This window comes from Salvia miltiorrhiza, chromosome 4, assembly GCF_028751815.1.
Source record: "Salvia miltiorrhiza cultivar Shanhuang (shh) chromosome 4, IMPLAD_Smil_shh, whole genome shotgun sequence".
Taxonomy (NCBI): Eukaryota; Viridiplantae; Streptophyta; class Magnoliopsida; order Lamiales; family Lamiaceae; genus Salvia; species Salvia miltiorrhiza.
In genome coordinates this window covers 38,808,910-38,822,332 of record NC_080390.1, presented here as the reverse complement: position 1 = coordinate 38,822,332, position 13,423 = coordinate 38,808,910, and the positions used below count along the sequence as shown (strand labels likewise).

General features: G+C 38.0%; 1 protein-coding gene across 3 annotated transcripts; it reads right to left on the bottom strand.

The window, feature by feature from the left end:
- Positions 1–8,096: 8,096 nt before the first annotated feature.
- LOC131021544 (BTB/POZ domain-containing protein NPY5-like) lies at positions 8,097–13,313 on the bottom strand. Of its 3 annotated transcripts, none has more exons than XM_057950779.1 (5): positions 13,230–13,313; positions 11,732–12,357; positions 10,948–11,017; positions 9,450–10,625; positions 8,097–9,215 (listed from the first exon to the last, which is right to left on the bottom strand). In XM_057950779.1, exons 2-5 carry the CDS (start codon positions 11,791–11,793, stop codon positions 8,634–8,636), a joined length of 1,890 nt encoding a protein of 629 aa, XP_057806762.1. In that variant the 5' UTR covers positions 11,794–12,357; positions 13,230–13,313; the 3' UTR covers positions 8,097–8,633. The 3 variants fall into 3 exon arrangements, with proteins under 3 accessions (XP_057806762.1, XP_057806760.1, XP_057806761.1); XM_057950777.1 differs by lacking the exon at positions 13,230–13,313 and adding an exon at positions 12,918–13,137; XM_057950778.1 differs by lacking the exon at positions 13,230–13,313 and adding an exon at positions 12,643–12,893.
- Positions 13,314–13,423: the final 110 nt, after the last annotated feature.

Here is a 13,423-nt window from a genome sequence, read left to right as displayed (position 1 = left end):
GAGCTAGGCTTAACTCCTGTATTTCTTTGCAATTCTTTTGCCTTTAGGACACCAACAACATCCTCTAGAGTAATTTTACTGTCTCTACCATAGAGGATTGTATCCTTTAAGTGCTCATACGATTTAGGAAGAGCATTTAACAGAAGTATGGCCTTATCCTCATTTTTCATAATACCATCTACACTTTCCAACTCATCCAAAGATTTCTGAAAATCATCCAATTGATCACCAAGATCTTTATCTTCGGTGATTTTAAATTGAAACAAGTATTGTTTAACATGAAGCCTATTTGCAGTAGTATTGGCCATGTAAAGTGAGTTTAACTTGTTCCATACCTGCAGCGCAGTAGTTTCCTTCGACACTTCTCGTAGTACTCGATCCCCCAAACAGAAAATGATTGCGCTATGAGCCCTCTGGTCGATTTCCACGCTGCTCAATCCTTTTCCGGCATCCAGTTCATCCTTCCCCTTTGGATCTGGCTTTGTTTCTTGAAGTGCTCCTAACAACCCCTGCTGGATCAGGAGCGCTCGCATTTTAATCTTCCAAAGATTAAAATCATTCTTCCCGTTAAACTTTTCAGCATCGAATCTCGTCGTCGACATGGCCGTGGGTTGGGTTCCCACAGACGGCGCCAAATGTTGCAAACACGAACTGAATTCGAAATGCTTAAACAACGAACAAGAACACACACAACAAAGCAATTACGTGGTTCGGCCGTAAGGCCTACGTCCACGGAGGGCAAACTGAGTTCTTTATTGCCTTTGCCCGGAGATTCACCGGAATTACAGATCTCTCAACTGAGAATCAAGAAACTCGACTCGATTTTACAGAAGCTTCTCTCTCTCTCAAAAACACACCTTTTGTGAGGAAGAAGATAATCTGATAACTAACTACCAGATTTTGACTCTATTTATTAATCTTTGACTCCGACTAATACAAAACGACATCGCATAAGAGAAACGTAACACTCAAAATAACGACTCTAGTAAAACCGAAGAAAACCTCTAGAAAACAAGTGAGCTGCTATCTTTGAAGTCACTAACTCCACAATGTTCTAGGGCATAGATGCAAACAGAGGATAATCTATATTGTTATGACAGAAGATGAGGAAAATATGGCAATGCAAGCTGTTTTAAATGAAAATATAAGTGAGGAACAAGAGAATCAAACCATTGATGAGATTCAGGTCACTCTCAGTGCTATCTCAGGTAATGGAAGGCTTACTACTATGGGATTAGGTTGGAGAGGCTGAAGGGAAAAAGATTAATATTCTACTAGATTCAGGAAGTACGCTGAGTTTCATTAGTGAGCCAGTAGCTATCACACTAGGGTGCACTTTTGAACCTGCTAAACACATTTTAGTGAAGGTGGCCAATGGGGATAAGATGGTCTCTTCCAAGAGAGTGAAGAATTTTTCTTGGAAAATACAACATAAGTTCACTTATTCTCCAAGGATTTTAAATACAGTGGGTTGTGATTTAATCCTAGGAGGTGACTGACTCAAGGCATGCACTTCCATTGAGCTGGACTATGATAGGATAACTATCACTGTCTCCTGGATGGGAAATAGGATTAAACTACAAACCGTAACTGAAGCAGGGCAATGCCAACATATAACTGACCAAGAGCTTTATCACCTATTAGTGGAGGAACCACATGAGATTGAGGAGTTATTTTGGGTTAAGACTAAAGATGATGGGCAACAAAACTCTCCAGAGTGAGAAGCTCTTCTAAGAGACTTCCAGGACCTATCTGAAGAGCCTAAGGGTCTGCTACGATAGAGGGGGATAGAACACCAGATCATACTTAAACATGACAGTGTTCCTAAACACTAGTTTCCATATAGAGTGTTTCATGATCAGAAAGATGAGATTGAGAGAATTGTTGGGGAATTATTAGCTTCTAGGGAGATTCAACATAGTAAAAGCCCCTATACATCACCTGTCTTATTGGTTAAAAAGAAGGATGTCAGCTGGAGATTATGTATTGATTATAGATATTTGAACAATCTCACAGTCAAACATAACTTTTTTTTTTATAAGAAAAAACTTCCATTAGGGCATAAGAGATGCCAAAAAGAAGAGTTACAACAGTTTAGAAATTAAACCCGACGAGCACCAGTCGTCAAAACTACGAACACTCCCAGCAACCTTAAACTCACTACACCAACTCCAACTACGAGCTTTGAGTTCCGACACAATACGATCAACAGACCGGACCTTACCATCGAAACGGCTAGAGTTCCTTTCCTTCCAAAGCAGCCAACACGAACACATCCAAAGAGCTTTGAGAAGATTACGGATCTTCTTCCCTTTCCTAAGATGAGAAAAGGAATCAAAGTGTACCGTGATGTCGTTATGCCGCGCCGACTGCTGCTACTCTAAAACAACTTAGGGGATTTCTTGGCTTAACTGGTTACTATAGGAAGTTTGTCCAATCCTATGGAGTGATCAACAAACCCTTAATTTCACTGTTGAAGAAATGAGCTTTCCATTAGAATAAGAAAGCTGAATCAGCCTTCCAGGAGCTCAAGAGAGCAATGACTAATACTCTGGTGCTCACCTTACCAGACTTTACTATACCATTTACCCTAGAGACAGATGCTAGTGGCACAAGAGTTGGGGCAATGCTTACTCAGAGAGGGAAACCTATTGCTTATCTTAGTAAGACTCTATGTATTACATCAGTCACTATCTATATATGAAAGGGAATTCCTTGCTATACTTATGGCTATACAAAGGTGAAGACATTATTTGCAGGGAAACAAATTCACTATCAAGACTGGTCAATAGGCTCTGAAACATTTGCTCGACCAAAGAATCATCACACCTATGCAACAGAAGTGGGTAGCTAAGCTATTGGGTTATCACTATGAAATTCAGTACAACAAGAGCAATGATAACAAAGTTGCAGATAGCTTATCAAGGAGAGGTGAAGCCAATATCAACTGTCAAGCACTAACAACAGTTAGCCCTGTTTGGATTCAACAAATTGCAGACAGTTACAAGGGAGATGATTATATGCAGAAAATTATGGCTACTAAGGCCCTCCACCCTGAGAGTCTACCTAAGTGGGAATTACTATGGGACATTCTTAGATATAAAGGAATTATTACAGTGGAAAAATCTAACAATATCAGACAAATACTTATCACGGAAATGCACAACTCTGGGTTTGGTGGACACTCATGCATCCTTGGTACTTACTCAAGAATTAAAAGAATCTTCTAATGGCCAAATTTAAAACAGGATATTGTGGACTGGGTTAAGGGGTGTGACATTTGCAGTAAGAGCAAATCTGATATGGGTCCATATCCTGGTCTATTGCAACCACTCCCTGTTCTAAAAGAGGCATGGACTCACTTGAACATGAATCTTATTGAAGACCTCCCTAAGTCTCAAGGTAAAGATGTTATCCTAGTGGTTGTTGATAGGCTCACAAAGTATGGGCATTTTATTCCTATATCTCATCCTTTCACAGCTCAGGGAATTGCCAAGGTTTTTCTTGACAATGTGTACAAACTACATAGGCAGCCCCTCAGTATTGTAACTGACAGGGACAAGGTATTCACAAGTTTATTTTGGAAAGAACTTTTCAAGGGAATGGCTACAAGTCTACATTACACCCCTGCCTGCCATCCTCAATCTGATGGTCAGACAGTGAGGCTCAATAGATGTCTGAAAACCTATCTTCGGTGTATGGTGCACTAGAATCCTAAAAAGTGGATGGATTGGCTCTCACTAGCTGAATTTTGGTACAATACTAACTACCACTCTAGCCTCAAATCCACTCTATTTGAGGCCCTGTACGGGCATCTTCCACCCCTACATACTATAATGTCCTACCACACACGGACACAAAAGCTAAGGGATTACTCCAACAGAGACAGGACTGCTTACAAGAGTTGAGGGAAAATTTAATTTGGGCTCAAAACAGAATGAAGGTATACGCAGAGAAGGCCAGATCTGAGAGAGAATTTCAAGTGGGCGAAAAGGTTTAGTTGAAGCTCCAGCCCTTCCGGCAGAACTCCGTTTACCTTAGAAATAACATCAAATTATCAGCCAAATATTATGGACCTTACACCATTTTGGAGAGAATCGGCAAGGTCGCTTATAGACTGGACTTACCAGAAGGCTTGTGAATCCAACATGTCTTCCACGTCTCACTACTCAAGGGTACCTTCAGTTCTATCGCCACCACCGGTACTGCACTTTCGATCGTTGATCAAGACAGAGCCTTTATCACTTACCCAATTTATGTGCTTGATGAACGAGTGATTTCGAGGGGAGGCAAGAAAGTTCGACAACTTCTCGTCAATTGGGATGATACTTGCTTGGGAACCACTAGTTGGCAGAATGTGTTTTTCCTCTGTAAGAAATTTTCGTTCTTTAATCCTTGGGAACAAAGATCTTTGAAAGATGGGGGTACTGTAATGGAACTCCTGTCTAATTGGAGAAGAAATTAAGAAGAAGGTTGGGGAAGGAGTTAGGGTTCTTTCGATGGGGGTAAAAATGTTGTCCTTGGGTTTGCTGAAAGGGGAGAAAAAGAATTCAATTAATTGTACTGCATTGACTAACAAAAGGGGGCACATGTCTTCATCTTAGAGTATTAGCTAGCTTGCTTCAACCATTCACGAAGACTTTAGTGATTGGCTTACCATATTTTGTTATTTCATTTTAGTTGTTGTTGAGGTGTAACGTTTTTATCTATTATTTTGATGGACCACCTTTGATGTTATTAGAGTTTCAGCCACTTTTGGGCTGCATTATGAAAATGATCCAATTTCCTATTTCTCTATCTTCTCTCTAACTTTCTCTTTTTCTCTTATCTTCCTCCCATTTCCTCTCATTCAAGACAACAGAGTTACAAATTTACATTCAGAAAAACCATATAAAAAAAAGATAAAATCATTGTTGTTACATACATATATAATTTATCTATATGCATATACTCCCTCCGTCCCACTATAAGTGGCTCAAAACTTTTCGGCACGAAAATTAAGGAGAATGTGTAAATGTGTTAAAAAGGTAGGGTCCACACTTTTTTAAAGGATAAACTTTGCCATTTGTGGAAATAGACCACTTATAGTGGGACGGCCCAAAATGAAATACAGGTCACATTTAGTGGGACGGAGGGAGTACTATTTAGGACTCATTTGGTACATATATCATTTATATATGTATATATTATTTGTTTGTTTAAATTTACGTATAGAATGTGATATTTTATATTTTCTTTTATCAATAGTTCATAGGTTCAAGTTTAACTTTTATTTTATTTTATTTTTGCTAACAATAGAATCATCTTTTAGAAAACTTGTTATTTCTTAAAGAAACTTTAATAGTAAATTTTCTTATATAATTTGATTTTTGTAATAAATATATATGTTTTATTTTTTATTGTAAACTACTATACTTTTAATATATTTTGATTTTGTAACAGTGACCGTCATTTTCGCAATAGAAAATTGTCTTTAATAATATACTTCGTCTCACAAAAACATGAACAAATGAGAGTGGCACGAGTCTTAAGAAATGTTAGTTGAAAATTATTGTGAGTGTAAAATGGGTCCCACAAGTGTTGTGAGAGTAGAGTTAATTGATGAAAAGTAGTGGTGGGCCATGATGTTTTTTGTGAATAAGTATGAAAATGAGGGATAGAAAATAAGAGGATATTGTACAAAAATGGAAATGTTCATATTTTTGTGAGACATTCCAAAATGACAAAATGTTCATGTTTTTGTGAGACGGAAGGAGTATTAAAAGGTCCAATTTTTTTGTTTCGCCTATGGCCTTATTTTTATCATGATCGGCCCTGTACGCTGCTTAATATTATTAAATGAAATCAGTCATATTCGTAATATGGATAAGGTGGGTAGTGTAATATTAATTATTTAATGGAATGAATTAATATTAATAAACTTAATAAGTATGACTCAACTTAATGAAATTAAGTCCATTAGAAGGCACAATCCTAATCCTCATAAGAATCTTTAGCTTAGCCCAAAATCCCTATAAATATGACATAAGGGGCGGCTCCTCTTTGGACCAAAGAGAGAAATTTTCGTCCCCCTCCCCCCTAATATATATAGAGAGAGAGAGAGACACCAAAAATTTACTTCCTCGAGAAGTAATTGGTGGCCCCTTAGTTCATGGCTATTAGGCTCGTCAGTTATCCAATGTTCAAGCTATATGAGAGAACAAACTAGAATATTCATAGGTTGAATCGAAAGCAAATAGAATCAACAGTCAAAGATCAAGTCACTACAATTAAATGTTAGTAATTGAACTCTAAAAGTATGTTAGTGCTCGATTTTCCACATAATCTTTATGTGCAGCTTATATGTTCTAGGTAGTATGTTTTTACTTGCATGTTTATATTTGAAATATTATTTCAATGAAATCTTGACATCAAAACCTTCATCCAGTTCTATCAATAACGTTGAATGCCACCTAGAAGAAGAAATTATAATATATGAGGACTATAAAGCAAGAAGATACTTCACTGCCACCTCCACCCCCACAACTCGAAAGAAGAATAGAAGAACTTTTTCTTCTACCAAATTCTCCAGACTTTTGGCGAAACTAAAAATTGAGCAAAAGCCAAGGAATAGGTTAGCACGATGGAGCAAATCTTTAATTAGTCGAGATGCCCATATTAGGAGAGCATGTTGTGCATGTCTTTTCAACTTAAAAAATCTATCGATTATTGGAAAGAAGCACACCAAAAAACACTTACTTTTAAACACCTTGAAATTTTCATATGCGCATAACTTAAATTGGTATATTATGAGATCTTCATACCTTGAAGCTATAGCAAGCCAAAGGAGATTGAGATTTCAACCTGAAGCAATGAAAGAAAATCGTGACAGAATACAGGCAAAGAATTTAGCAACTTATTACGTTTTGCACCCTATACAATTGACATGGATGGGAGGATATGCAAACTTCTACACTAGTTTAATATAAGATATAAGGATTAGTCTTAGCAAGTTAACATATGTTGTCTTACGCGGAGGTTTTGAACAGAACCCCAGATATGAAGCTAGCAACAAACTTAGGCATCAATAGCAACGAATCCTTAATTTTGTGAATCAAAATTTTAATGGTAAAGGAAATAGGAGAAATAGAAATCAACAGAATAAGAGACCTTGGCAAGGGCTAAATTAGCAGCCACCTCAAGGATAATTTAGACCATAATTCCAAGGACCAACTAGACTACTTCAAATCCAGCTGAAAACACAACTATGTCCCGAGTGCTACAGAAATGAATGCAGGTTTGTTACATATGGATAAGTTGGCGACTACTCACTCAATTTCCCCAATAGATAGCAAGGAACACGAACACACACACACATCCACCTAACCAATCAAGTTGAACTCAATCCCCCAGAACTATGGTGGGATATCCAGAACAGTAACAACCACCGCAATAGCGACAATAATTTCGATAGCAGTTTCAATCACCACCACAACCATAACAACTGCTTCAATAGAAACATCAACAACAACAATAACAGCCGAGAGTCTTTACTCTCACCCTGAGAAGAATCAAAGAACTTTGACAAGATTGAGGACTCAGTTGCAAAACTTACTGGATTTAGTTTTTCGACTTAGGAGCCATTTGATTTGAGTGGTAAGGGATAATTGATAAAATAATTTACCTTAATCAAATGTATGGTTTGCATAATTGAGCCCATGATTGATAACTTGGTCTACATTTAATCATCCAAATGAGTTATTATTTATCCATTCAAAGTTGGGTCGATTATATCATCACTTCTTCAATCCTATCAATCTTATTTATAAATATTGGATGAATTATTTAATCATCCATGATTTTATTTGTTAAGACTTCTCCATGAATTATTTATCAAAATCACCCCATGATTTTGTTTGTTAAGAGGGGAGGATGGTACGCTAGGGGAAAATGAGAAGAAACAAAAAGGGTCAAATTAAGCCGAAACTAAAACCCAATTTCGAAACGAAATTATCCATGGATTTTAATCCATCAGTTTATTCAGTTCTTAATTTTCGACTAACAACTTTTAGCTTATCACATGGATTCGGCCATGTATTAATGGCAGAAACTGTCAATCATTGTCAACATCTGCAATCTTTATTCCCAACTCAAAACTTTGCAATCTTTATGCCCAACTCAAAATTTCATACTGCTGAGAATACATCTAAAAAAGCTAAGATAGACAATGGCTGGCTATAAAAAAACTCCTTTGGCAAATTACAGATACTACAGCAGAATGAAATGAAAGTAAGGAAAAAATCTAGTACTGAGATACTCAGCTCTAGAACACACTAAACCTATCTTTCACTGTGCCAAGGATAAAACTGACGAGCATTTCTTGTGCCGATAAGCTTCTGAAGCGTCAAAAAATGATTAGCAAGTCATTCTCTCCAATTTAATTCATCTGGATCATCATAAGGAACAAAACTTACAGATTGATGGTTGCCGAACACTTCCTCTTACTTTTGAGACAAATCGGCCTACTACTTGGATGGATTACGTCTTGTTCTAGACTCCCGTATGAATTCAAGCTGCTATCTCTCACCTGATTTAAGCTGCTATCTCTCACCTTGATCCATCCTTGTTTGAGAACAGCCTTGAGAAGACCATTTTCACTTTGTTACCTGCAATTTCTTCGTCGTTTGATTTTGAATCATTCGTGCAGCCACTTTCACCGCCTCCTTTGTTTCTTCCACGCTGGTGGAAGCAGGGCTTTCAGATGTATCTGAGCTACTATTCTCGCCTTGTCTGTCTTTATTTGACCATAGTCTCGTGAAGATCTTCTTCATTTTCTTGGAAGTGACTTTATCAATGCTTGATTTAGCATCGCCACTATCACCGTCACTTCCTCCTTTATTTCCTAGCCTAAGAGAAGCGAGCTCCCCTTTCAAATCCTTAAGCTCCTCAGATGTCTGGTCTCCGTCCCAATCCTCATCCGAGTTGGTAGTTGCAGATCTGGAGCTCCCACAAGACCCTCGTGGAAGCATAGCCCTAACAGAGCCAGGGAGATCAGGAGTGTTGTTCCCAGTAGCTGCTGTAGCTCTGGCTTGCTCAAAGAAAAGAACTTGCACAACCACCCGCAATGGAAGCCTCTCATTCTGTATAGCGTGTGCACATGCATCAGCTGAAAGCTTCCTGCAGTCCATCAACCGACAAATTCTCTTTTTTTCACTCTTCGTCAACCCAGGGTGTTCCTGCAGAAAAGATGATAATCAGTCAGTGAAAGACATATGTATATATCACAGCTGGAGAAGGGGGGATGGGTAAAAGAAATAGCGAGAACATGATTGTATATTCTTCTTTGAAGAGGATTTCGTGGTTATGATTAACTTGAAGAACTCGAAGGAAGAAGAAAAGAAAAAAAAAAAGAAAAGAAAGGTGGAGGTGGTATGGAATAAGAGTGGATCCATATGGATCAACAAACAAACCTTGAGGTACATGTCAATAGCGCGGTAAATCCCGTCATGACTCGATCTTGGAAAGGTAGAGACCATTTCAGCCAGATCAACAAATTTGGACAGAGGCAATGAAACATCTCTGGCTGCTTCAGCCATATAACCATCAACCATTCTAGCCACCTTAGCCTTGGAAGAATCTGAAATAAATCCAGGACATATCTCCCTGAACTCATGATCATCGGGGCAACCAGTCTGGATGCTATGTTCTTGCATCACGAACTGCTCAACCAACTCATGTACGACATCTATGTTACAACGGGCTGTTTCACCAGTTGAGGAGCGGATCATCAGATCAGAAACAGTTACCTCATCGAGCTGTTGAGCAATTTTCAGCATAAGCATCCTTCTTCCCAACTCATCACAATCTAACATTATGGATGCCTGTAATAACTTCAGCAGAAAATCACAAGGTATGGAACTTTTCTCCTTTGGCAGCAAAGATGTGATTGCATCTACCAAGTAACGGTACTTCAGATGATCACTTCCTTGTAAGGTGTTTTTGCTAAAAACAGGAAGCCTTCTTAAAGCATACGCCTTCAATGATTCTCCTACAACATCTGTGGACATTTTCCCTTTGGCTCTTATTGTTATAATAACCCTCTTGTATAAATCAATTTGAAGGTCACACAGGTCTTCCACCCACCAGTCGTTCGGCACTGTCTGTAGTTTCTTCACACCATTCCATTTTTCCTCATGCTCATTCTCAGATACGAGCTTCTTACGGTTATAAGTGTATGACCAGTCTACTTTCGAAGGATCAGTGGAGGCTCTGGTGGCAATAGAGTCTAGGCAGTGGCTGACAATCTTCAATTCTTCCGACCAAGGAAGAAGAGATTTTGTCGTTTGAAGTACAATTATAGAGTCTTTCCAACTCCGAAAAATGCTAGAAGTGAGGAAAATGTCAATCTTGTATATTAGATTTCCTTTCTCAACAGTCTCGTACATTTCCAGGTACTCAGCTGCACAGCGTGCTGCTACGACATTGTAAGCATTGAGTGTTACTACCATTCCATAACAGAACTTAGCGCATACTTCAAATGCTGCAGGTCCACCCGGAATATCATGGATGTCAATTTCATCGTTGTTGTCATTGCCTGCAGTGGTGACAAGCTTCTGAAGCTGAGAACTCTTGGAGAGGAGAGGAAACTACATCAAAATGCAGTCCTGTTAGTAACTCGCGAAAGAGCTATAACAAAACAGGATTGAAATGAAAAAACACGTCATTGGATTTTGAGCAATCAGAATTCTAGCAAATCTCAGGTATAGAATGTACAAATCTAGGTAATTTAACAAGAGCAGTCTCCTAGTTTAAATTGAGGCAACTTGAGACTTTAGGCAAAATGTATTATGGATAAAAATCATAGCCTCATCGAAGCTGGTAGAATCTTAGATGCTACAGATCTATCAGTTATATATTGAAATTAAAGACATATTTTTAGTACCCTTTCTAAGGCCAAAATGATCATACCTTATGAACATAAAACTTGACATCCCCCACACTAACAACCATGTCAGTAGCCAATTCTGTTGCTACATACCTGAAAGACAAGACATGATTAGTCAAATTTGCACTGCACGTTACACCATGTTCCAAAGTATTAGCTCATGCTTGTACCCTCAACTGATTGAAGCAAGCAATCAACAGCAAGAAAACAATGTCCTATCCTATTACTTAGTATCTGGCATTTTACTAGCTGAATCAAAACATCTACTTCTTGGTGAAAGGGCCCCGTATGGTTATAGGCCATTCTTCAATCAAACATCGACTATATCTATAATAAACACCTATGTCCTATAATAAATAATTATAGGCCATTCTTCAATCAACCATCTTTGACCTATATGCAATAGTATACTCTATTTATCTGTTCCAAAACCCAAAAATCCGTGTCCTTAATATTCCATATCTAATAACGGATATATTGATGAATACAAAATACTTTCTGAATTTTGAGCTGGAACTCAGTTTTACCTATTTGGCTTGTCCCGTCAATACTAAAATGCAAAAATAGAAAGAAAGAATGGTGATTTTGATTTGAGCTAGCAAAGCAGCCTTGTCAGCATGGAATCTTGATTATAGTTCAGATGCAAAATTGTTAGAGCAGAGACCAGTATACATAGCTATTTAATGACTTAACAAATAAGGGATATATAGTAAAAATAAACTTGGGGCAGCAATACTTATATGAAAGAGAATCTGTTTGAACATTTACACGGCTGCTAGCAACGATTTGATGAAAGACATAGCTAACCTGATAGTGTCTCCATCAGTCTGAAACTGGTCGGGTTTTGATCCAAGTTTCATAAACTTCATTTTGGCAGGTACAATGTACTCTCACCTCCAAAATATAAAACACTGTCTCCTATAGTTAACCCAGCAATCCCCAATTCAATAACACAAACCGCAGCAAATTGCAGAAGTTGAAAGGGCAAACCCAGGAATCAGAACTAAATATCTAAACGGCACCACTTATAGAGGACTTAAGAGTGGGCACAAAGTATTAAGGGGCTAATGCCACGTGCGGAACAATGTATGGCAAGAGAGCTTGATCTTTCGAAAAGAACGAAAACCCGAAGAAGAGGATCACTAGTTTGCTTGGTTGCAGAGGCAAAAATGCCAAGAGTAGGAAATGGTTCGAACAGGATTAAGCCAACAAAACGACCAATAAGTAAAGAAGATGCTCGATATACTCTTCTCAAATACTGCTACCATCCCACGTGCTCAAAACGCCGATACCACCAAACTTCCTCATTAGTTATCGTCTTTACTTTTATCACGAAGATAAAGAACAAAACCACAGGTTCCCTTTCATAAATCAAGATCAAGAATCCACGTTACTCAGACAAATCTTTTTGGACCAATGAAGTGTGGAGAGACCTATCAAAGCCAAACATAATCTTGGTAAGAGAAAATAAGCACCCACCAAACTCAGCAGACAAATGGAATCCAGCTAGTTTTGGAAGATAGCGTAAACATTTCTATAGATACAAACAAGCCAACACCAATACCAACATATTTGTTCTCAGAAATGGTAAAGAGTAAAAGCAACTGATAAATTCCCCAAGATTAAGCATCAAATCCAATTTACCACATTATCAAATGCATCATAACCTACAACTTTACGCGAAGAAATCAGCGAAATCCCAGAATCAGTAACTCAACTCAAGAAAATGGTGGTAAATCATGAATTCGAACCCCCAATCAGTAACCATGTGACACCAAATTAGCACCAACTTCCATGCCCTTACATATTCATCAATCAATCAACTGAGATTAAAGGTAGCTCAACACTCAAGAAAAAAACAACTTAACCTAAACCCTCCCTCATATCAGAAAAAGCAATTCTCAATAAGGAAGAAACCAGTGGAAAAAGCAGTATTACACAACTACAACTTTACGGAACGAAGAAGGCAACAAAAAAATGCAGAAACCCAAACCATGGAAAAAAAGATGTGTTGTCGCAAATCTTTGACAGCCACCACAGCAACACCGTGTATTCACAAAAAAGCCACTCCTTCTCAGAATGTTTTCAGTCTTCTCACCTATCAGCACCACCGCCCCACCACCAAAACACCCTTTTTTCCTCCCCTTCCCACGCCTTTTTATACCATCAATCAAATTATTACTACCATTTTCCCGTAACGTTTAGTTAAATAAAAGTTGCAGTACTAATACATAAATTACATTAAATAAATAAAATAAAGATCAAAGTTTTGGCTGTGTTTCTTTTTAAATTTTTATTTTACTACCTTGTTTAATAATCTGCGTATTTACGCTGTAAGTCCACGGCGTGGGGCGGCCTCTTTTTGAGCTTTGTAGCCAATGGAGATCTTCTATATAAATCCCAATAGAATGACACTTCTATAACTTAATTCGTGCTTAAATAAAGAATTAATTAATAATTAATGCAGACACTTACATTCATTTCCTAATATTAACCCGA

Coding starts and splice junctions, on each gene's coding strand:
- LOC131021544 (XM_057950779.1), bottom strand. CDS start 11,793: ATGAAGTTTATGAAACTTGGATCAAAACCCGACCAGTTTCAGACTGAT. Junction 11,018..11,731: donor ACTGATGGAGACACTATCAG/GTTAGCTATGTC, acceptor CTTGTCTTTCAG/GTATGTAGCAACAGAATTGG. Junction 10,626..10,947: donor TCAAGTTTTATGTTCATAAG/GTATGATCATTT, acceptor ATTTTGATGTAG/TTTCCTCTCCTCTCCAAGAG.